The following is a 24,996-nucleotide window of genomic DNA, read 5'->3' on the forward strand; positions in this document are numbered from 1 at the left end:
TTGTTGTTGTTTTCCATTAAACCTCCTTTTTTTTGTACTAGCACCTGGGTCGGCCATCTTGAGTCCTACCCCTAGTTCTCCCTCACCCTCCTGGTGAGGGGGACTAACCCTAACACTTTGTTTTTTATAACACTAATATGGCCAGTAAAAAAGCTGTATACACAAACAAGTATAGCTTTTATCAGAACTGTTTTACAACATATTACAGAATAAATCACAAGATAAATGTTTGATTTATCACTATTGAGAATGCCTGTATCACATTTGTCATTTCTGTTTCTGCTGTGGACCTCCAGTTACTCAGCAAAAACACCAGCACAGGCCGTGGAGTTCTGCAGAAAAAGCAGCGGTATGGCAACAACTGGGGCAGTGCATCACTATGCAAAGAGTTCCTGGTAAAGAGGTCTGCCTCAAGGCACTTGATGAATCACAACTAGCACTTGGCAGTCGCAACTGGAAGGATGTAAAGAACCACCAAAAAGGAGGCAAAATGATCCAAATTGTGTGTCATTGTCCGAATATACAGGGTTATTCAAAAAGAATAAACTGATTTCATTACGCATTGTAATGAAATCGGTTCATTCATTTTGAATAACCCTGTATATAGACCTCACTTAAATATGTTTGCATAATATTTTAACTGGATGATTGCTTGCACTGCTCTGAATGTTATTATTTTTTAACACAGACATATATTTTAAAAGATTCCAGTCCTTCAACCTTCAATTTGAACAGTCCAGCGACTCCTGGTAAGATTGCTTTTCTTAAGCAATATTTATATTTCATCAAATAGCTATACCAAAAGCTACAATCTATTGTAATTTATTATCAAATGAGAATGTTTATATTTATTTTTAATTAAAACAAACGTTCGAAATACATGTGCAACTAAAAGATAACTCTGCATGATAGGATCATAGTGTGAACAATGCCAAATCAGAAATCCTTTCTAGTCTCATTTTAACAAGATTCAATAAATCTTATTTGTTTTTTGTTTTTTTGTTGTTGTTTTTTCTGGCAGAAATTGGTTGCTGAATATATTTGCCTTAGTAGATGTAACAACTTTACCAATTGCAGGATCTGTTTTAATGTTTCAAGCCTGTCTTAATATCATGGTCACATGGTATACAAAGGACTTGATAAGATAATGTTAACATTAGCTTACTTTTTTGTAAATGTTGGTATACCAGTTTCCAGGTCACTGTGTCAAATTCCTACCGTTGTTGTTACAATTCAGAATGCTTGGTAATTGTACAGCACGTGGAGCAACTAAATCGACAGAGATCATTTGAAAGCTGTTTCACTAATCACAGGCAAATATGTGATTCTGCAGATGTTGAGTAATACTTCTAATTGGAGCTGTTTCACACAGCCTGCCATGAGCATTAAAATGTTGACACAAAGGAACTAATGCAGGGTAAATACAGTATGATGAATTGTTGTATAATCCATCTCAGCTGATTTTGTCGTAGAAAGAAATAACACATGTAACCTTGCCAGACAGTACACTTAAAAGTATCTCTTCTGTTTCTCTTAATCCATACTGCACCCTAACAGCTCTAAACCAGTGGCAGTTGAGGTGTGTTTTTCACTTGTCAGTCTCCCAGGTATCTGAAGGAACAGATTAGAACAGGTGAATGGATTTTGAATCAGTGTTGGGACTGCCTTGTCTTCATGCAGTGGTAATGTCTGACTAAACAGCTACTTACAGGCATCAGGGTTGTGTATTAAAATAAAAGATTTCAAAATTTTTAAATTTATGTTTAGGTCACAATTAAAATCCTCTACCGCATGCTATTAACATGTTACATTATATCTTATATTACAGAGGACTCAGGCCTGCCTGTGTCAGGGCAGCCCTAATGAAACTAGACAGAACCTTGATGCCATTAATTCTGCATTAAGCCATGGCATTACATCTCAGGACCCTGAGATCTTGGAGGAATTTGGCATACCACTGAATGATCCAGTACAACTGGAATAAGCTTCAGCAAAGCTGAGGGACCAGAAATAAAATGGAATGAAGATAAATGCTTCAGAATAAAAAAGTCAAAGTTGTATTTGTCATGATTCGGTCTGCTGCTTCCTGTCAGGCTTTTATTTTGACCTTACTTCCTGTTTTTGTTTCACCTCTGTTTCGGTCTTTTTTTCCTTTACTAATCAGTCACATTAGTTTCACCTGCTCCTTATAGTTTGCACCGCATTATAAGCAGCCTTCACCCACCAGTCCCTGCCAGATTGTTCTAGACGCCAGCTCTGACTTTCCAGCATTATATTCGGTTTGTGTATTTCTCGTGTTTTGACCTGGATCGTGTACTCTGACTATTTTGTTCTGCCTTGCCAGCATTATATTCGGTTTGTGTATTTCTCGTGTTTTGACCTGGATCGTGTACTCTGACTATTTTGTTCTGCCTTGCCCTCTTGTTAGGACTGCCACTGTGTATGATTATCGGACTTCCCTTTGGACAACGAACTTCGGATTCCCTTTGATATATGTGTTTGCTGGCTCTGATCTTGGACCGTTATACCGACCGTGAGTTTTGTGTTTCACCGTGTCTTGTATGGGTTTTTGTTTAGCATTAGTTCTCTTATTAAAGAGATGGTTTTGTTTTACATTTCCTCCTCTGGCCTTTTAATTGAGTTCACCAAACACTTTTTCGGCAGCATCACACGCCGATTCATGACAGTATTGTCAGGTTTTCACATTACAAAGATGTGTTTTTTTGTTGTTGTTTCTTTATTAATGCAGCGGCGATGAAAATCGGTCTGTTTCCAAAATGTCATTTTAATGTTTTTCCATAATTTTAACAGTAACTTGGGCAAAAACTATATGAATTTGTATTATGCTACAGTAAACTGAGTGATAACAATGTTTTATTTAAGCTTTAGCAACAGGGTAACATTAGAACCATGTTTGCTAAATGCATTAATTTCATTTATTGAAATTATGCATTTTAAGAAGGCTCCGGGTTCGAGCCCCAGCCAACCCGATGCCTTTTTGTGCAGAGTCTGCATGTTCTTCCTGTGTCTGCGTGGGTTCTCTCTGAGTACTCCAGCTTCCTCCCACAGTCCAAAGACATGCAATTTGTTTTATGTGTATTGTATTTAGAGATGTCCTGAACCAATCCAGAGGTGCTGCATTGGCACTAATATTGGTGTATTTTAAATAAAGCAGATCTACTGTTTCTTTACTGAATCTGACAGTGAAAGTATTAACATGAAATTATATCTTCTATTAGAGAGGATTCAAGCCTGACAAGCTATGTCAGGTCAATCCTAATGGAACTGGACAAAATTGAGCAGCATCTTGAGGTCATTATTTCTGCAATAAGCCATAGCATTACATCTCAGGAACATGAGATCTTGGAGGACTTTGGAACACCACCGGAAGAAGCTTCAGCGAAGCTGAGGGACCAGAACTACAGAAATAAAATGGTATGTAAATAAAGGTTTCATAATCAAAAAAGTCAACGCTGTATTGCCAGGTTTTCACATGCAAAGGTTTTTTTTTAAATGAATGCAGTGGTTATGGAAGTCCGTCTGTTTCCAAAATATTATTTTAATGTTTTTCCATTATTTTGACATTAACTTATAATGGGCAAAAACAATGTGAATTTGCATTAAGTTACAGTAAACTTATTTTATATCTATCAGGTTAACTACCTGAGCCTTTTGGGTGGATGAAGTCCTGGGGACTCTGTGCATAGAATAATGTGCAAAATTGGCACCAATGCCCTTTGGGCAACCTGTAGTCTGAAAGGATGAAAAGGAAGGAAGAAGTCTGAAGACCTGCTTATTTATGAAGTCATAAAAGGTGAGTGTACAAGTGACAGTGCAAAATGTTTTTGTTATTTAAGGTATTGTATAGCTTCAAATATAAATTCTTTACAAAAGCATCACAACACATCACATAACATGGGCATAACAATAACATTATTTTCTATGTGGCAGAACACATCCAGCCGTGGCCCAGCAGGTCTTTGAACACTTCGTTACAGCGACTATGCACCCTACATGGGAATTCAGGTTGGCAATTATGGATTCATTAAATCCATCAAAAGCATTTTATTTATTTCTAGTTTATTTGGTGTACTTTCTCAATCTGATGACAAACCATGAGGTGATGTGAACCGGTGTGGAAGGAGCAGTTAAAAGCTGATGTTACATTGTTACCAACTGTTTTGTCACAAACACATACTGTGTATCCATTTAAATGTAAAATAATTTTCTGTTGGGTAAAACAAAGTTGTAGAGTATGTGTTTAAAGTTGTTGACCTCGTTGAAGGGTGTTTAAAAAGGTTTTTAAACATTGATTGTTGGCACTTTAAATTGTTACAGCCTTATTTCAAACATTTTGATTTTGTATTAAAATATAACATCAGTCACTGTGAATTAAGAGTTGTGATAATATATTGGGAAACCTTAACTTTGAAAATGTTATGGAAGGACTTGAAATAAAGCTTGTGAATTTAAATACACACTATAAGAATGTTGAGCTTTCAAAGGTTTAATAATGTTCAACAATAATTGTTTTTGACCTGCATAATAAATAGTTTAATGTTTTTAAAGGACTGGAAACGTTATTGTCACAAAGAACAAATGCATTTTTAAAATGTTGTAAGAATGTTAGGCTGGTGGTGTAAAAACACTAAAATGTACTCACACCCTCAGAATTTCTGGATTTTAAAAACCAAAATTGGCAATGGGAGAAATTAAAATCATGACTATGTTTTAATTATGACATTCCAAAAAATGTACTTTTTAATATTTTTTAAGAACGTTGAACAGTAATGTTCCTGTACCCAGAAAAATCATTAAAGGAACCTTATGACAAACTTCCCACTATAAATTTATGGTAACAGCGGGTTAAAACATTGAGAATGTTTTATTTGAAATGTTCTGATAACATTTGTTCCAAGAACGCTACCTTGTAACGTTACACAGTAACGTTCTTAAACCCACAGTAAGAATGTTCTAGGAATTTTTTTAAAACTCCCACTAAGAACATCATTGGAACATTCTAAATTAACATTTTCCTAAAAAAAAAAAAAAAAAAAAACTTAATGGGAACATTCTTGTAACAAAAAATTCCTAGCTTGGATCCAGGATGATCTAAAAGCACAGGACTGATCATTTTTTTATAGAGGTTAGAGCATGTTTGTTTCCCAGGTGTCTGGACACAGCAGTAAACCTTCGTGTACTTGTGCCTGCACTTGCCGTTACACGCAGTTCATATTTGTGTCGCATAGTGGCGCCAGTGTCACAGGTTAAACACTGTCTCATTCCAAGCACATGATTTGGTTTCTTATGAGACATAACTGAAAGTCGTTTTTAATTAGTTTTCCCTGTCTAATATAGCCAACCCTCGGAGTGTTAGAGTCTATAGAGCCTTTTTTGCGTCGGTCATTCTTTTAACTATCCATGCGACAATTCAGTAAAGCTGGACCTTTGCTTTTTTCGGAAATCTGCATACTGCATTAAGTGGTCAATCCGTTTATTTTGTACAGATTAGTAGGCTATAGTAAATTTAGAGGTAGACTACTTAATTGCACATAGACCCAACAGTCACAAAAAGGAAAACCGTGCGTCTTTGAAATTCCATTAGCCTGTATTCACTTAACCCAGAGCCACGAGCAAGTTCAGAAACAGGAAGAATAACTTGGCACCGAAATGATAAGCACAGCATAACAGGTGTCCTTGGGCACACGTGTGCACGCACCACGGGAACTGCTCTTTTAAATCCACCTGTTCACGCGCCTTCCTGTGCTCTCTGCTGCTGGGAGGCTTTTCTGGGAGAAAAAAAACAGCATTTATTAACGGCTTGTGCATGAAGTGGGGAAGAGCTCCTCTCAGCAGCATCACAGCACAGCAGATACAGCAGGGCTCCTTCTGCCGCTGTGAATGGATTGCTTATAGATTTACCTCTAAGGGATGGTTCTGCGCATAACCTCCTCACATCAGTTTTTGGAGAAAGAAGCTGCATTTCTGTGACTGCATGATCACCTCAGCAGCACTGTGTACAGTGATCGCTGATCATGTCAAGTGCACTGATTTGAGACCGCTTTGACTTCAGTCACATTGCCCTTGCCAGATGGACGCCCGGCCGAGCGTCTAGAAAGGATTTCTGCAACAGTTTATGGCAAACATTGTGAAGCTCATGGTACCGGTACCGCCTCGGTCTGTCATGGCACCGTGAGAACTTTCATCGTGGCCCCTCTTTTCCCCCACTTTATATTTTAGATGTTTGTCGGTGGGATTGTCATTATCTGGGAAATTATCCACCGTTTGCTTTTTCAATTATGTTCACTTTTGCTGCCTTCTGCTACATGCTGTCTCTGGTCCTTTGTGTATCTCTGATCTTCTTTGCAATATGGCACGTAAGTACCTTAAATTTGGTATATCCTGAAAATTTTCATCTACTCAGTGAGTCTCATCATCGGCATGTGTGTGCAAATTGGGCGGGTGTGATATTTCTGCGTAATAGTATTAGTTAGCTTGTCCTGACCGTTCATTCATTTCAAATGTAGGCTACATTTTCTTTTTGCGACAATTTGTACCATCTTTTCTCGCCAGATGTTTTTCTCAACACGGCAGGTGCATGTCCGCATCCTTACCTCCTGCTCCATTCATACATGCATGCAGCATTTTTGCCATTTGGTTCCAGTTTTCTCTTATTTGGTTACTTCACACATTCGTGCTGACCCAGTTTGATATGCAGAAATGCGTGCTCTGCAGCATCCTAGTTCAATTAAATAGCCTTCCTTCTAGATCTGTTAGGGAATTTAATCAAGCCTCAGCTCAGCTATACACCCGTGCCAGTTTGACTGACTGCATTATGACATTTGAATAATGTAATTATTTTCTTCTAAGCATCATGTAAAGACAGATTTGGGTCAGGTCTTCCAGTCTATTGCCCCAGGCCTGTGTTTTGCATGGAAACTGTAACAAACCTGATGCACTTAGGATGGCTGATCCTCTGGCAATTACAGCTAATAGTCGATCTGCCTGTCTGTCAGACAGTGGACCATATGTCTGCTCATAGAGCAGAAATAAATAGACTGTACTGCGAGTGTTTATAGCCAAGATAGTTAAGTTAAAACTAAGCAGTTACACAAAACAGTCCTAATACGCAGCACCTTTATGATGCTAGTGACTACTTCACTGGTAAAGAAAAACATCTCAATCTGTCTTGATTAATAATACAGGGACAGAAACCACAAAACATCCCCCTTTTCTGTCTGTAATGTAAATTCCGCACCAGTGGAAAAATCACAATGCCATAATCCACATCCTACTAGGCTTTATTTTGTTTTCTGCTTAAGATGGCAGAAACAGTGGTGATGCCTCCTCCACTGATTCCCATTCACACTGACATACAGACATGCAGCAGTAATAAGCTGGGGCTCCATACTGCAAGGAAACATAATTAGGAAGAAGCTGTGTGGTGGGAATATGTGGAGGTATGAAAGCGTGCAGTACAGCCAAGGCTGCACATTAACACCTGCCAAATGCTGGAACATTTTGTTGGTAACTGTTTCACTTTCATCAGCCACTTTCATCAGCCTTTGGCTGGTGGCCATCTCTAAGTCTTTTTTTCCTTCATTTCATCTGGTTTCAAACAACTGCTGAAAAACACTGACTCCTGTCACAGCAGCCACCTGACCAAAAGGTTACTTGTATGCCATGAGCAACTGTGCACTGCTAAAAAGAGCAAGCATGCTGACTCAAATTGCCCAGGGTAAAATCAAACTATAAATAAAATGAGCCAGTGTAAATCAACATAAAGAGACAGAGGCTATGAAACGATCCACTAGAAAAATGCTAATAAAATGAGTAATGCGCCCAAACCCAAACATATTGCCAGTACTGTCAGCAGGTTAACACAAGCACCAGAGTCATGAAAGTCAGAAAATGACAAATGACTGCATGCAGATGAACCTAAGTCCTTAACATACAAGAGACTTAATAATCTGTTCAGCAATATATAAATATAGCATGAGCCAAAATGACATTTCATGAAGGAACCTAATACATGGCACAACAATGTAACTATGAATATACTGTGTGTGTGTGTGTGTGTGTGTACACACATCTCAGCCTGTGTTAATTGGCCACAGTCAACCAAATCATACTGTATGCTGCAGAGTAAATTAGCCCACAGGTACCATATGTGTCTTCTCTGCCTCTCTACTTGTTAGCTTGTCTTGAAGTAGAGCTCTTATTAAAAACAACTGATTCTTCTACCATTTCTCTCATTTACAGTAGGCTACACATTAAGCTATTCTGTAAAATCTATGTCACAAAAAAAAGAGGATGACTTGTTGGCTATCTTTAGTATAGCTGGTACCATTAATCACTCCTCTCTGGCCATCCCTGGACTCTCTTTGGGCTAACGTGTTAAGTACAACCAGGTGGAATAATGAGGAAGGAACAGGACTAGACTGTGGCATTGTAAAAGTCACAATGCAGTACATGATAGTCACACAGGCTGTATTACTGCATATGAGTACTGTACTTATGATATTTTAAGCATTGATACATACTAACAACGTTTTTATAGTGTGGTATTGCTACTTGTACTTGAGTGAGGGATTGTTTCTTCCACCAGTGCCGCTGTTTATAATAGTTATTATTTTGTAATTACATCCGGTGTGTGACTTGCTGGGGGCTGAGAGTCTATATATCTCTGCCTCAGCTGTGCTATTTTTGTCCCTATTGGAGGCAAAATCTTTCCCCACTCATAACAATTAATGCTGCTTTACCTATAGACCATATGAAATACATTTTTTTTAAAAGTGCTGCAATGTGAGAACAGTCTATAGTGCAACAATAAAATCCGAAATGGACTGTCAATGTCAGCACTTGATCTTGTGTGACAAGAGATACAATACATATAGATTGCCAAAGAAAAATGAAGTGATTTAGAGGATCCAAACTGGCCATCTGATACACACACATCCTATATGGTGACAGCAAACTTCTCATTATACATGACTCTCGCATAGTGTAGCCTGTTTATTTTTACATTGACAGCACATTGTGCTGTATCATTTTGTTGTCTGTGATTGCAGCTCCTGTCTGTCCACATAACGAAAGGACAAGGCATGAGAGTGAAAATTTAAAGTATGTAATATATATATAAACCCCCAATTTGTTACAAATTGCGTCCTGATTACATTCGAAATGTGCTGAAAGCTGAAATTTGTTAAAATGCAGTGCAAAGCATTATTCACACAAATCTGGACTTGTATAGTCTGTGCAAACCCCAAACTGACAGTATAGCCCACATTCCTACAACAGAGATGTTAACTTCCAACAAACTAGCACTGACTGTGTGTGTGAAGTGGGCTTGGGTGGTGTTTCCTGAAAGCCAAGATGCTGACTGGTCTCAAAATGCATCAGGAATTCCAGTTCCTCCCTTCTTCTGTAACCTGTGATAATAACGATGGCTAAAAATTTTTGCTGTGTCTAAAATTTGCTGAGTGCATTGTCTAAGAAAAGTCACGATAGCAGTAAATCAACTCAGTAAAAGTCTTTTAGCCATAAGCTAATGAGAATACCAGACAAAGACTGTAGCACAGTGTGTTGCTTTGAGAAAAGGTACAGTTTATTGCTAATGAATTTAGTATTTTAGAGTATTTCTAAGGAATTACTGTGCTACATACAGTACATTACTCTTACTTTATTCATAAAAAATGTATTAGATCCTTTTTAATATGTTGTAGTCACATATCCCTCACCTCAACTTCAATATAGTTTACTACAAGTAGGATCTGGATAGCTTTCTTTTTGAAAGATCTGACTATTAGATAAGCCATTCTACCACATACAGGATGCTGTTGGCCAGTTGCATTCAGAACCATGAGAGAGCTGACACTAAAGAACTGCATTCACTTTGTTTTACTGTAAATGCCTATATTTCTGAGTATCAAACCATATCATGTATTTCAGCATATTTCACTACAGATCCCACAGTGTGGTTATTTCAGACCCCTTTCTGTTAACCTCAAAGATAAGGAATATCGCTCCTGTGACTGCTGACAGTCATTTTCTGCTTTGCAAGTCTGATTGTTGTCACTTCAGATATTCCATCATTTCTTTGTCTTATTTTGAGACAATACAGTAAATGATAAGATGATGACAGATAGAGACCAACTTTTTAGGTGATTAAAGACTTTGGCAGCTCACTAAAGAAATATTTTTTCATTAGGAATAATATATCCACTGTAATATTCATGATAAGCATGTTGCAGTAGCCTCACTGCAGGATACAATTTAAAAAAGCGGTTCACTTTCAACAAGATGCAGGAATCAGCTGAATCAGTCTGTTCATCACATAAAATGCACCATGGTAACCCTTGGGAGTACTCATTAAGTGACTTTAAAGCCTTTTTAATTAACATAAAAGGTGAACTGTGATCTCACTTGAGTTCTATGGTTCAATGCTTTGATGGACATGCTCTGCTTGAGTGATTCTCCTCCCATGTAACCACAGCCCCTAATGCGCTCTGGGTGTCATTAAGGCTGGGAGCAAGCAAGACGCTCCTCCAATGCACATCTGATAGATGGGAAAGCCCTGTGGGGCACATATGATGTAACGGCTGTCATAGCATTGTGGCAGAGGGCAGAATGTCAACGTGATATTCCCAGTTGGGGTTTCCATTATGATGTGGCAGTTTGGATGTTTAGTGCACTGAAGATGCTGTGTACCGTGGCCTTAGGAGCTCAGTGCACTGCATCTTTACCAAACACATGCAAATATACAAAACACAAGCAAATTAAGAAAACACTTTCAGCAACTTCACAACAGATGTGCAGCATATAAAAAAGTGGCAAATATAGAAAACACAATCAAATACACAAATGTACTGCAAATGGTACAGCATAACCTCCTGGGTTGATGCAGACCGTCCTGCTTTGCTTTTCCACTGTGAGTCTCTGTTTAGAGGAGAGAAGGGCTGTGCTCCTCTCACACACACACATACACACAGCTGAGTAGAGGGGGCACAGGGCGTGAAGAGTCACTCCATAGTACAAAACTACCCAGTAACAGAGACTGTATGAGCAATTTATCAAACAGCTGTTGAACAAGCAGAACACAAACTTGCAGAAATGTGATGTTTTTCCCACTTTGCCTGCGGTCCACTTACTGAAGCTCTTGTTTTAACTCTAAACCAGCAAACCTTTACTCAATCCACTCCAAGTGCAAAATAAATCATTGACATGATTCTGGAAAAACGAGGCCTTGTTCGTCATTGGTCACATGACTATTAGGTAAATGACACAGGCTTCAAAGTCAGGTTTTATGGGTGTCCACTAGATGTCAGCAGTAATATGAGCTCCTAATGAGGCTTAATGAGTTGAATCTTAATCTTAGCTGAGAAGTAGTTTCTGCTAGCTTGGTTTTCTCCAGGGGTCTGGCTCTTGGTGACCCAGTTTGGCACCTGCTGCAGCTGTGGTGATATTATTTTCCGTGCATCTCTTTCTTCAGATGTAGTTACACTCAACACTGTTTTATTCAGTTTCAGATGTGTTCAAACAGCATGTGTCCTATATATGATAGAATGATTTTTATGATGTGACCTTGCAAAACAACTTCACAAAACTTTTCTGTGGACATGCAGGATCCACTCTTATTCCACCAGTTGAATTTTGTTGTGTCTGCTAACTAGGTGGATTTCACTGCTAACTGTGGCTTTGTGACCATGGTTTGGTGTTCATGATGGGCTGGATAGAGCAGGGAGAAGGAGGGCTAGTTAGATTTTGAATTCTTTCTGACTGTAACTTTCATTTATTGACATTTCTATCATATTTTGACAGCACTTTCCAGCTATGTCATTAAGGGCTTTGTATGTTAGGAGAAGGATTTTAAAATCTATTCTGGATTTTACAGGGAGCCAGTGGAGAGAAGCTAATATGGGAGAGATATGATCTCTCTTGCTAGTTCCTGCCAGTACTCTGGCTGCAGCATTTTGGATTAACTGGAGGCTTTTTGTGGAATTATTTGGACATCCTGATAGTAAAGAGTTACAGTAGTCCAGCCTGGAAGTAACAAATGCATGGACCAGTTTTTCATCACTTTGAGAGAGGATGCTCCTGATTTTGGTGATATTGTGTGGGTGAAAGAAGGCAGTTCTAAAAACTTGGTTTATGTGTGATTTAAATGACATATCCTGGTCAAAAATGACTCCAAGGTTCCTCGCGGCAGTATTGGAGGCCAGAGCTATGTCATCTTCAGCTCTTCAAGGATATCTCTGCTTGCATTTTTCTTTTTTTATAAAGTTTATACTTTTTAACTTATTCAGCTTTTTGTTTACAATAGAAGTCAATGGGAGCTCAAAGTGCTGAGTCAGTGATACAGTGCTGGAGTGCCACCTGGTGGTCTATAAAATGCAGTGCAATTGAGACATGGCACTTCATAACTCCTCTCTCTCTCTCTCACTCTCACTCACACACACACACAAACACACACCTACTTGTTTTACCTACTTTGTGGGGACCAATTGGAATATTTTCACCTCAGCATAATTTCTGATAGAAAAGCCATTCAGGTATCAAAATGTTCAGCTCTTCAAGGACATTCCTACTTGTATTTATTGCATCTCATCCTTGAGATTATTCAAGAAAGAACTTCAGCCATTTCTTCTCATCCTTCAGCTGTTTCAGCAATTGATTTCAGGCATTTTCAGGATTATCTTTCAGCATATCAGCATCCACATGCATTTTCGACAGGAAATGCATTTCTCTAGTTTGATTTTACTTTTGTATTCAACCTTCCCATAAGGACATTTAATATCTATTTCTTCATGCCGTAAATTCACAATAATGTCAATCTCATTGACCCTGACCCTATATACCCAGGAACCCAGCATAATTGAACTTTACATCCTGACTTTGCTATTCTTAACTAAGTAATTAAAGTCTCGGTAATAATATTTCAATTCGATTCATAATTAACATGAACAAATTGGAATCTTTCAGATAAATAAGATTTAAACCAATTTAGTGTGGTTCTTCTAATCCCAATAACATATTCTAATCTCTGCAGTAAGATGCTGTGATCAGTGGTGTCAAAAGCAGCACTGAGATCCAAGAGGACAAGCATGGAGACAAGTCCTTTGAGGCTAGGATGAGATCATTGGTGACTTTCACCAATGCAGTTTCTGTACTATAGATGGACTCTAAAACCTGACTGAAAATCCTCAAACAAATCATTCTTGTGCAAGTGGTCACATAACTGCTTTGCAACAGCTTTTTCAAGGATTTTAGAAATAAAGGACAAATTGCACATCAGTCTATGATTAACTAGGACAACTGGGTCAAGAGTAGGCTTTTTGAGGGTTTAATTACAGCAACTTTAAAAGCCTGTGGAACATAACCTGTTAATAGAGAGAGGTTAATCAGATCTAATATGGACGTGTTGATTAGGGGTAAGATGTCTTTGAGCAGCCCGGTCGGGATGGGGTCTAAGAAACATGTTGATGATTTAGATGAAGCGATTGTTGAGGTCAACTCAGAGAGTTCTATGGGAGAGAAGTAGTCTAACAATAAATGAGGTCTTACTGTTAGGTTTGCTCGCACACGGAAGTGAGTGAGTCACTCCTGAGCTGATCGGTGGGAGATGGAGGTTACTGAGGAGACAAAAGACAGGCGTTTGTACGAATGGTTTACTGGTGACTGTGCATCGACCTGTCTGGTGGAGACTGGAAGGGTTGAGTAGAGCCAAGGTCTGGAAGCAGTAGTCCGTGGTGGAAGGGAGCAACCTGGGAGCAGAGTGGCAACGGGAGAGCATGACAGGAGAAGAAATACTGAAATATAGATGATACACAAAAATACTATGGAAGAGGCCTGTGAACTGGCAAGGGAGTGATCGGTGAGCAGGGTATAAATAAGGGTAGAACTAATAAGGTGCAGCTGGTGACAATCAAGGGATGTGGATCAGGTGTGCCAGGTGGTGTAATCAGGGGCCGAAGACGAGAAACAACTGTGGAGGTGAGAGAGGCCGGTGCAGCCGGGCAAACCTGACACTTACAGATTTCTAAAGCCATTGTAATAGATGCCAAATTTGTGAGTTGTATGAATGATTTGATTCATTTTTTTCTCTAATAGTTGTGATTTTATTTGTAAATGAACTCATGAAGTCATTGCTACTGAGATCTAAGGGAATATTAAGCTCAACAGCACTGTGGCTCTTTGTCAGCTTGGCTACCATGCTGAAAAGAAACCTGGGGTTGACTTGTGTGGAAGTAAAGTTAAGTTGGCTGCCATACATGTGGACAGTATACAATAGCAAATAGAACTGGCTTTTGAGTTTCAAGTGAGTTATAACTATGTTTAGGTCAGATATTTAGTAGTCCACATTTGATTGTCCTGTTATTTTGATCTATAAAAGGAGTAGTCTTAATTTTAATTAGGTTCGTATGAATAACTTCTCTTTTTGAGTTGATTATTGATTTATATAATTTAGGTGCTTGGAACATTAGTTCTGTATCAATAATAATGCAGAAAAACATTCCTCTGTATAATTTGCTTGTGTTACAACTGTGTCCAGCTGTTGTTACCACATATGATGTAATTTCACGGACAATGTAGGGGGGGCAAAGAGGAGCAGAGGGGGAGGGTTTACCACTTGAGTTTGTTTTGACTCTAACTTCAGCTTTAATGGTCAATAATTAGAGGGAAAAAGTTAGTTAGAGCCCCTTCAATAAGAAATTGACCCTGATAAGCAGCAGAAAATTGACAGATAAATTAATCATTAAAAATAATTAACAGATCCTTGCTCAGTGAGCTTCTTAGCTGCTGTGCACTGTAAAATCTGACAAGCTGATCTTAAAAAATGTAGGAAATCAGTTGCCTTAAAAAGGTAAGTACTTTATTTTTCTTGTTAAATTTATATAAATATAAGGCAAGTATTCACTTAACAGAGCAGTTCTGGTTATAGAATTTAGCATTGCCTCAGTGAAGTTCAGACAGTACAACAAATTATTATAACATTAGGTAGGCAGCAGGGTTTTTTTTTCTTTTATTTTCTTTTCCTTAAAGAAAATGTTATTAACAGTACATTATCTAATGATAAGTGACGCTAGTCTTTGTGAAAACAGATAATGAAAACAAACCTAAACTGACACCTTTAAAATATTTCAGTACAGGATGGTTCAAAGTGCAGTTCAAGTTCAGTGTTTATTTGTCATATGCACAGTTAGGAAAGGTGTTTCCCTGTACAATGAAAATCTTACTTTGCCGTCCACATGAAAGCCACAAAATACAAATGAAATATAAAGTATATAAATAAGTAATACAAAATCTAAGGCACTTTAAGCAGCAACAAATGCAGCAATATAATAAAAAATATATAAGAATATAACAGAGAATGTATGCTGCATGGGAGCAGCATGTGCAGCAGTCAACAGTCATTGTGCAATTATGCATGTGCAAACTGAGAATGTAAACAGTACATCACGTATTTCCTGGTAATAAATATGTGATGTACTGTTTACATTCTCAGTGATGTGTGAATATGAGGTGTGACATGCCATGAATGTGTTAGTAACCCAAAAGCAACCTGTTTGGTTCCACGGTGACATCTTAACTCAGCAGGCATAACGAAAAGTTGAAAACAAGTTGTCTATATAAAGAATTAGGTATTTACCGCATGTAAAACTTATCAGACTGAGAAGAATGTGCTTTATATGAATGTGTTTATAAGAAAAAGAAGGAGACATTGAAGGACAGCTGTCTATGAGATCATGGGTCTAGTTATTGTACATAAATGGGTCCTACATACAGTATGTTTAGGTTTAATCAGATTGTAATACAAAAGTAGTACACCAAACCCAGGACCTAACTTTGCACTGTCCTTGATGAATAATTAAAGGCAACGGTATATGCACACAAAGTGCAGTGAGCAGAAGAAATAGATTGGCCATTTGTGTTCTTTGTTTTTTGCCCCAGGGCTCTCTTTTAGGTTAATATGGCCCTGACAGTGAGGAAGAAATGTTTCTGCTTTAGAACCTCTTTTTTGTTCACACTTACTCTTCCACTTGCCTTCAGTTTATTCACTTGCATGATGTCACACATCAAACACTGGTTTAACTAACAAACTGCACATCAGGATTTCAAGTGCACTTCAGGATGGATCTTGAGGGGAGCAGCTCAGCTAGCAATGCGCTTGGTATCACTTCTTCAGGGCATTCACAGGTTTTAGAGAGGTTTGAGTGAATAATAATTAACACTGAACAACTGTAACACTACCTTATCTGTTACTGTCGCTATGGTCTTCTCATGATTGAGCAAAACAAGATGTACATATACTGCAGGAGTCTGCTCGGGATAGCCTGGTCAAGCCACAGAGGAAAGGGACTGACAAAGTCAGAAGAAAATAGATGAAAGGGGATGAGGCAGTGTCTGCAGGAGAGAGCAATGTCAGGAGCTGCAAGAGTTACTGGATGATGGAGAAGAAAAGGCCGGACAGACTATGGATTTTATTTAATAGGAGTTTCAGGCCAGGACACACTGGACTGGATAGATGACTAGAGCAGAATACAAAATAATGATCAGACAGGAAAAAGAAAGAAAAGACAGATGCAAAACTGATTAGGAAGCACTGCAGATAGGGAGAGATCAAAGGAAGACAGGGAAGATACATTAAAAAAAGGTCTATGTAAGGTCTATGTGGGAATTAGGGGTGTAAAGACAAACCAATACAAATCGGAAACTCAATACAAGAGTCATATTAATGGCTCCATTGGTTGAAAACCACAGATTCAAATCAAATGAGTTTTAAAAATGGTCTAAAATCAATATGGACCGCATAAACCAATCTTTGGCAAGTTTTCTGTTACTTCTTGCTTTGCTCTGCTCTAGTTCCTTTGTATTACTTACATCATGAGGACCGAAACCATTAACACACTCACACTGTGGGTACTCGGCCATCCTTGTGGGGACTATTTTCTGGTCCCCATAAGAAGGGCTGAAATCACTGAATTTTAGGGTGACAACATGGTTTAGGGTTAGGATTAGGTGTTAGGCAAGTAGTGGTTAAGGTTAAGGTTAGGATACGTCTACAGGAAATGAATGTAAGTCAATGTAAAGTCCCCACAAGGAATGACATCTCTTGTTGGTATTCAAACACGCCTCCTTCTTAACGACGCAAAGCCAGAAAAAACGTCGTAGACAGTACAGATAGCTGCAGAAGCAAACACTGCTAGTTTTAGCAGCTAGCTCAGAGTGCAGAACCTGCAGCACTTGTGTCAAGTAGCCTCTGCCGGGAGTGCCATGGACCTTGCAAGAAGAAATATTACAAAGGCAACCAGCTTGAGGCAAGCAACAGTGCTAGTGTTGTTAGCAACTACTTTTAGAGCACATCAGCTGATAATTCCACCCAGTTGGGTTGAAGTCAGTAACTAAAGCTATAGGTAATAGCTTCAGTTACTGACTAATAGCTATAGTTAATTTAAGCTATTGCATTTGCAAGAACACTCCTGTGTTAAAATGTGGGATTTGGACAAATGATAGTGACTCTGAAGCTGAGGCACACAATAACAAATCAGCAGGTTTAAATAGAATAGAATAGAATACCATTACTGTCACTGCACAGTAGTACATCAAAATTTACTTTGCATCCCTAATAGGGTAAAATAAAAAAGTAAGATGCAATACAGTAAGAGGCTAGACAAAGTAAATAAAAACTAGATAAAAAAATAAAACATATTGCACATAATTTCTCAGCTGTTCTAACACTTCCTATTTCTTCACAGAGTTCAATTCAGTGATGGCTCTAGGGTAAAACCTAAAATGGATGGTGCATGTTTTAATGGCCCTGTGGCATCTCCCAGTTGGCAACAAGGTGAAAATATAGTGACAGGGATGAGCTGAGTCCTTCAGAATATTATTTGCCTTGTGGAGGCTGTGTGATCTAAAAATGTCCTCCAGTAATGGCAGGGGGTGACCAATAACGTCCTGAGCTGTGTTAATAATCTGGAGGGCTTTTTGCCAGACGCAGAACAGTTTGCATGTCTCAAACTAATGACAGCTTATGATCTACTGTAAACACATTGCTGTAGCCTGTCAATCCCAGTGTAATGGTAATCTAATAAACCTGTAATGTCAACAGTAAACCTGTAACCTGCCTGTAGCTTATGATAATAATTCAATTAATTTTTATTTGTATATTGCCAATTCACAACAACAATTGTCACAACAGTTGGCACTTTGCATAATCAGGTCTAGACCCTATACTATTGTAAGGAAAACCCAACAAATCCCCCTTGAGTAAGCACTTGTTGACAGCCTTGAGTAGTTGGGTCATGTGGATAGAGGATAGAGAAAAGAAGAACGGCATCAGGACATACAGTAATGGAGACATTTACGTATATACATACATACAGTCATAGCCAAAAATATTGCCCCCCTGCATTTCTGTCAGATAAGGCACCACTTCTCCCAGAAAATTGTTGCAATCACACATTCTTTGGTATTCTTATGTTTATCTCTTTTGTTTGCATTGGAACAGCACAAAAAGCAGAGGAAAAATGCCAAATCTGATATACTCCATACAGAACTCCAAAAATGAACTAGAGAAACGTTAATCAGATCTAATATTAGGGGCAAGTTGATTAGGGGCAAGATGTCTTTGAGCAGCCTGGTCGGGATGGGGTCTAAAAGACGTTGATGATTTAGATGAAGCAATTGTTGAGGTCAACTCAGTGAGATCAATGGGAGAGAAGCAGTCTAAGTATAACTGGGGTCTGACAGATGATTCTAAAGCCATTTTACTTGATGACACATCTGTGAGAGTTGTGGGGAGGATATATGGTATACAATAACAGAACTGGCTTTTGAGTTTCAAATGAGTTATAACTATGTTTAGGTCTAGGATTAATTAATAGGCTTGAGTTGAAGATTGCTGCCACACCTCCACCTTGGCCTGTGCTTCGAGGGATGTGACAGTTACTGTGACTAGGTGGGGTGGATTCATTTAGACTGACATATTCTTCCTGCTGTAACCAGGTTTCAGTGATGAATAATATGTGGTTCTGGCACTACGAAGTTATTAAACTATCTTTCCAGGCTATGAAAAACTCTTCTGACTTAGTGGACCGCCACCTCCTTTCCAGTTTTCGTGATGCCTGGTTTAGGGAGCGGAACTGCGAGCTGTACCACAGGGCTTCTTCTGTTTCACTGCTATCTTTTTCAGAGGGGCAGCAGTATCAAGTGTCATATGCAGGGAGGCTGCAGTACTATCAACAAGATTATCGACTTGTGTAGGAGTAAAGTTATGTTGGCACATGACACTGAACAGTGTTGGGCAATGTAATAGATTGTATATTACTCATTGCTGTTATTTGAAAGTAATTAGTTATATTACAGTATTACTTTTGTTGGACTAAACCAGTCCTTGCATGTTCTTTTATGAAGAATGCTCAAAGGCAAAACCGGCTTTTGAGATATTTATTACAATATTCAAGAAAAGCAATACAGAGCTCTGGATTCCATTTCTATCTGAAGCCCTATCACACACAGAAGTATAGTGTATAGCTGCTGCAGGAAGCCGGAACCCCCAGTTTCCTCTTCACAGCGAATTTATAATAAGAGTCATGCAAATGATCTGACGTCATCCATGCTGTCCATCCTCCTTCCTTGGTTGGTTTGTTGACCTCGCTCTGACCCCTCATTTGGTAATCTTGTTGCCAGGCAGATTTTGATCTGTGAAACTCTTGAACAGCATCCTGACCTTTCAATAGACAGTTTTAGAGGAAGCACCTCTAGCGTTGCTAGGCGACCTGGTCTAGTTCCTGTTTTGTGGTTTCCTGTCTGAGTCTTGCAGCCCAAACATATCTCCAATATGCTTCAAGACAAGTGAACTGGTTAAAATGAAAGTAAATCATACAATATGATACTAAAATAAACCTGTAGATGTATTTGCTAATGCAGATTATAATATTGATTATAGAAGGCCAAGCATTTCATATATTGTTGGTAAATGTTAACAATAAAACCTTTCACCCTCTTACATCCCTTGTTGCAGACAGCCCAGTCATCTCATTCTGCATGCGCGCACTTCCTGTTGTTGTGAGTCTGTCTGCACCTGCTCACGCAGCATTTCATGTGCACAGGTCAAACAAATTAAACAATTATTTGAACAGTTTTACAAATACATAACATAGCACTATATCATTTTATCAAGAATTTCTTTCTATACTTTCTCTGAATTGTAATGCATTACACTAGTTTTGCAATACTTTTGAATTACTTTCACCAATACTAACAGCAGTAAGTAAGTAACAATCACTATCAGAATCACAACAGCAGACAAAAGATCAAAGTCTGCTAAATTATGATAGAGATACTGTAAATATATAAAGTCTAACCCTATTCATAGAAAACACAATAGAGCTGGAGCCCACTACAATGTAACCTATAGCCTCATGACGTGACAAGATGCAATCTTTTTCTTTTCCTTTATACTCTTTTATTCTCTTTTAATTCAAGATCACAACACAAAGTTGGTATGCATTGGATGGACATAGCTTGTGCTTTATCAAGAATAAAGCCCACTTGTGGCCTAGACCTATATATAGCCTACTTACAGTTCTATGGTGGGGGCTAACCTATTCCACTGCCCACTTGACAGAAATATTTGTTGAAGCAAATCAGGAGAAGGTGCTGAAAGTGTCCATCACCAAGATGGTCACCGTTCAGGGTGAGCACAAGACTCCAAAGACTGAAAAGTCTTTCTACTTGTGCACTGGGTGGCATTAGGGCATTCTAGCAGAGTGTGATTGTTTAAAATTCTTGGAAACTGGTGCAGGCTGTCCATCGTAGGGGCAGAATTGAAATAAGACATTATCTCTGTTTCCACTGACATGGGCACATCAGCAATGGCATTGGGCTGTTAATCAAAGAAAAAAACATTCCTCCTTGCTGGAGGTGACAGCAGCAGGTTGAGGAGCATTGGATATCAGGGCAATCTTAATCTGAAGTTGTGTGCAGAGGTTATTGTTGTCAGCAAGAGGCGTTTCTGTGATCCAAGCATAGGTGTCATAGAATGAGCTCCACCAATGCTCTATCACTGACCTCTTCCAGGCACTCCGATGCAACTGTGGAGTGGGTGGCCTTTGTCCACAGCTCAAAACATTTGGCTGTAGCACTATGATACACAACATTCTGGATTAGATGCCAGCCATTTATCAACCTCATTGTTCACAATTAGATTAAATGTATGGGCTGCACATCTATGTGGGAAGGCAGGACACATAGCCCGTGCTGGGCATCATCATGATCGGCGGTAAGAAAGCTGTGAAGGTCAGTAAAGTCCACCTTGCCATCGCCCTCTACATCCTCCTCAGACTCCACTTGCTGCTGCTCCTTGAACGGGTTCATAACATCGCTCCTGTTGTTCGTCACAAATGCAGTCACTTTATCATTGGACAGTCCATACTGAGAAAAAAATGTCCTCTAGCTCTGTTGCAAATACGTTGCATGTGTGTCGACCTCTGAATCTTTTACAAACTGTCGCAGCCTTCTTTTGTTTCAGGGTACTGTATCTGCACCGATCCAGTGCACAGTCACCCCCAGGAAACTTTTGTTCAAATATAATATAAGTTATAATATAAGTCGCTTTGGACAAAACCATCTGCTAAGAAACATAAACATAATGAACCTAAACAAACACAATGGTTTGTCACTTACCCTACCTTTAAAGTTACATCGCTATTTAGGTTGCTGTTTGTAATAACATGGTAGATAGCCTTGGCATGGCCCAGTAACTTATATTGTATATGAACCAGTTGCTACAACAATGTTAGCTTACCTTGCCATCGCTGGTGTTGATGGGGATTTTGCTGGCAAGCTTTCGAAAAGCCAGAGATTGTACTGTTGACCTGGGCTACATATCTTCAACAACATGCTCTGTCACGAGTCTCTTCAATTCTCTGAGTTTAAGCACCATGGCAGACTCAGAGAAACTTAACTTCTGTTCCTTTGTTCAGGTCCAGGTGTTTCTTCAAGCTACTAGCGCTATTACTCGATGCAGTCAAATTGTCGACAAAAGGCAGTCCTAGGGAGCAACAGTATCCTTTCAACATTAACATGGTCTTTTTCTCAGTTTAACATTAGCCAGCAAATGGTGGTAAAGAAACATGGGTGATTAATTACCCAGTTATTCCTATAGTCATGACAAAGCCAGCACTTGATGTTAACAAGTGTGACAAGAAAACAGACTCTCACTCATCTTTTCGAAACATTCAGCGAACACCAGTCTAATAAAAGCATTCTATTTGAACAAAATTCTGGAGTGTCCAGTTGAAAGTTTCGACGGGAACACCCTCTGAAGTCGGATTTCTGACTCGGAAAGTCCAGCGCCAACCTCAAAATCCAAGATGGCTGCAGATCAGGCATGGTTCCACCGCGGTCCAGCCAGCAATTTAAGATGGATGCATCTGTGGCTGATGCTGACCTAACATGTTTGCTAATGGTCCATAAATACTAACATTAACTTGTCTTTCACATTACAAAGTGACTGCCTGTTGCGTTTGAGGTGCCTGATAAAATGGCAGAGCAGCTGCAGCTTATAGCCATCTGTGGCAGTGCGCTCTTTGCATGTATAAAGTTATGCATGATAATAGGAAAGGGAATGACATTCAGCTGGACAGGCATTTCCTTAACATTAATATGCAAAAAAAAAGAGAATTAAAAGAATGTTCATGAGTCCCAAATCTCAAGTCCAAATCAAGTTTCAAGTCTTTTGAGGATGAGTTTCAAGTTAAGTCTCAAAACACTCTGTGAGTGACTTCAGTGCGATTTGATTCCAAGTCGCAAACTCGAGTCCCCATCTCTGGTTCCTATTTTTACATCTCACCCTGGAGTCCAATGTTAATATTACTGAACTATTAAGAAATTAAGAACTGGGATTTATGAAACCTGAATTTGAATTGAAGCTGCGTTAACTAACTTCTCCCTCTGACTTTTGACCATTAAGGGCAAAGTGAGAGTCAAAACAAATGCAAGCAGTATCCCCTCCTTTTCTCCCTCCACTCTTTTTTGCCCTCCTGCTTTTTGTGAAACTACTTGATATGTGGTCACGACAGCCAGAGGCTGTTGTGGCAGTCAGGTAGCGGCAGTAATAACCGGCTCCAGAACCAATGTATACAGAATATAGAGCCCATAGAGTCCATGGTTTTTGATGGCATTACAGTGGCACAATGTCAAAAAAAGAGGTTACATATTAACAATATGCATACGTATGTTTAAAGTTTGTTGCAGCAAATGTACATATCTGCAGTAACACAAGCAAATTATACATTACAATGTTTTTTTCCCCCCAGTAATATTGATACACTACTAAAGACTAATGTTCCGGCCACTATCACATCACATTCAATATATTAATATACTGTATACTGATAGCTGAACAAACTCCCCACTTTTCTAGTTGTGTTGATGGCCTAACTTTTAACAACTTCTCATGAAAATGCTACATAGACTGCAGTGTTATGTCCAACATAAACCAGACCAAAACTGAACAAATATATGCAAAATTACTTCAACTCAATTCAGGAAAACAGTGGTTTCCACTAATGTTAGAGTGGCTCGAACACAGAAGTGAGCGAGTCACAAAAATAGACGGACCCAGGTGGCTGACTTCGATGCAGGCAGTGCTAGTTTATTTACAGTGTTAAATAAGTGACAAGAAATGAACAGTAGTGTAACAATGGGACCGGGTGTCGAGCTTCGGAGGGTTACACAGTCAATGGTGGAGATGATGAGAAGAGGACTGGGCTGCGGACACTGGGACTCACTCCTGGACTGGTCGAGTTGGATGGTACTGAAGATGAACAGAAATAGTACATACGGTAAGTAGTAGACTGTGCATCGACCTGCAGGGTGGAGATGAAGCAGAGCGGAGGAGGTCCGTGGTCCGAAGGAGCGACTGAGGCGAGGAGGGAATGAATCTAAGCAGCTGGAGAGAAGGAGACAAAAAACTAACACAGAGCAAAAAGAACGACGGGGAACAAACGGGCCTGAGAAATGCTAGAAAGAACTGGCAGGGGAGTGAACGAAGAGCAGGGACTAAATAGGGAGAAACTAATCAGGTGCAGCTGGTGGTAATCCGGGGGTAAGAAGCAGGTGTACAGGATAACGTAATCAGGGTAAGGGAGTGAAAACAGAGTGAGGGGAGTGAGAAAGTAGGTGCAGCCGGGCAAACCTGACAACTAATTGGACAACAAAAAACAATCAGTTGGAAGTACTCGAAATTACAACCAGAATAGTTAACTACAAAGGCACAAAACTGAAATGCCAACATTAGCTTGCTAATGAGACTGGCATATCTGTGCAGATTCTCAGTCATCCAGGTCATAGTAAACCGCAACTGAAATAATTTTCCGGGGTCTTGAAGGCAGTCTTCCACTCATCGCCCTCTCAGATGCGTACGAGATGGTAGGCAGTCCTGAGGTCCAACTTCGTGAAGACTGCCGCGCCCTGGAGAGATTCAAAAGCAGAGGAGAGAAGGGGTAATGGGTATTTGTTTTTGACAGTTATTGCATTTAAACCATGGTAATCTATACAAGGACGGAGACCACCGTCCTTCTTCCCCACAAAAAAGAACCCTGCACCCAGGGGTGAGGAAGAAGGACGGATCATGCCTGCACGTCGAGCTGTTTCAATGTACTCCTCCAGAGCCTGTCGTTCGGGTTTAGAGATGTGGAAGAGGCGGCTGTTGGGTAGTGTGGCTCCCGGGTACAGGTCAATGGCACAGTCATAAGGTCTATGAGGGGGAAGAGAGTCTATGGCCAGGTGTTTATTGAACACCTGTTGCAGGTCGTGGAAGTCTGACGAGATGGAGGATAAATCCAGGGGTTCTGACGGGGTGGCAGGTGAAGAGGAGGAGAAAGGACACTCTTTTGAGGACAGTGAAGTCCAGATCCTCTCCAGAGAACATCGCTGGTTTGAGAGAGGTGTTAAGGAAGCTATTTTCGTAAAAATAGAACACCCCTC

At 39.5% G+C, this 24,996-nt stretch overlaps 1 protein-coding gene and 1 long non-coding RNA gene across 5 annotated transcripts in view; both read left to right on the forward strand.

The window, feature by feature from the left end:
* Positions 1 to 388: 388 nt before the first annotated feature.
* On the forward strand, positions 389 to 2,015 carry LOC109970148 (uncharacterized). Its single transcript, XR_002276374.1, has 3 exons — positions 389 to 502; positions 689 to 749; positions 1,829 to 2,015. It is a non-coding gene; the product is annotated as an uncharacterized LOC109970148 (long non-coding RNA).
* Positions 2,016 to 5,650: 3,635 nt separating this feature from the next.
* Positions 5,651 to 24,996, forward strand: part of cnih3 (cornichon family AMPA receptor auxiliary protein 3) — a 193,073-nt gene continuing 173,727 nt past the window's right edge. Inside the window, exon 1 of one of the 4 annotated variants that reach the window (XM_020617537.1) lies at positions 5,651 to 6,377. In XM_020617537.1, coding sequence (XP_020473193.1) covers positions 6,300 to 6,377 — 78 coding nt within the window. In that variant the 5' untranslated portion in view covers positions 5,651 to 6,299. The remainder of the gene's footprint in view (positions 6,378 to 24,996) is intronic. The other 3 variants (XM_020617538.1, XM_020617536.1, XM_020617535.1) reach the window with 3 other exon arrangements.

This window comes from Monopterus albus, unplaced genomic scaffold, assembly GCF_001952655.1.
Source record: "Monopterus albus unplaced genomic scaffold, M_albus_1.0 scaffold191.1, whole genome shotgun sequence".
NCBI classification, from domain to species: domain Eukaryota; kingdom Metazoa; phylum Chordata; class Actinopteri; order Synbranchiformes; family Synbranchidae; genus Monopterus; species Monopterus albus.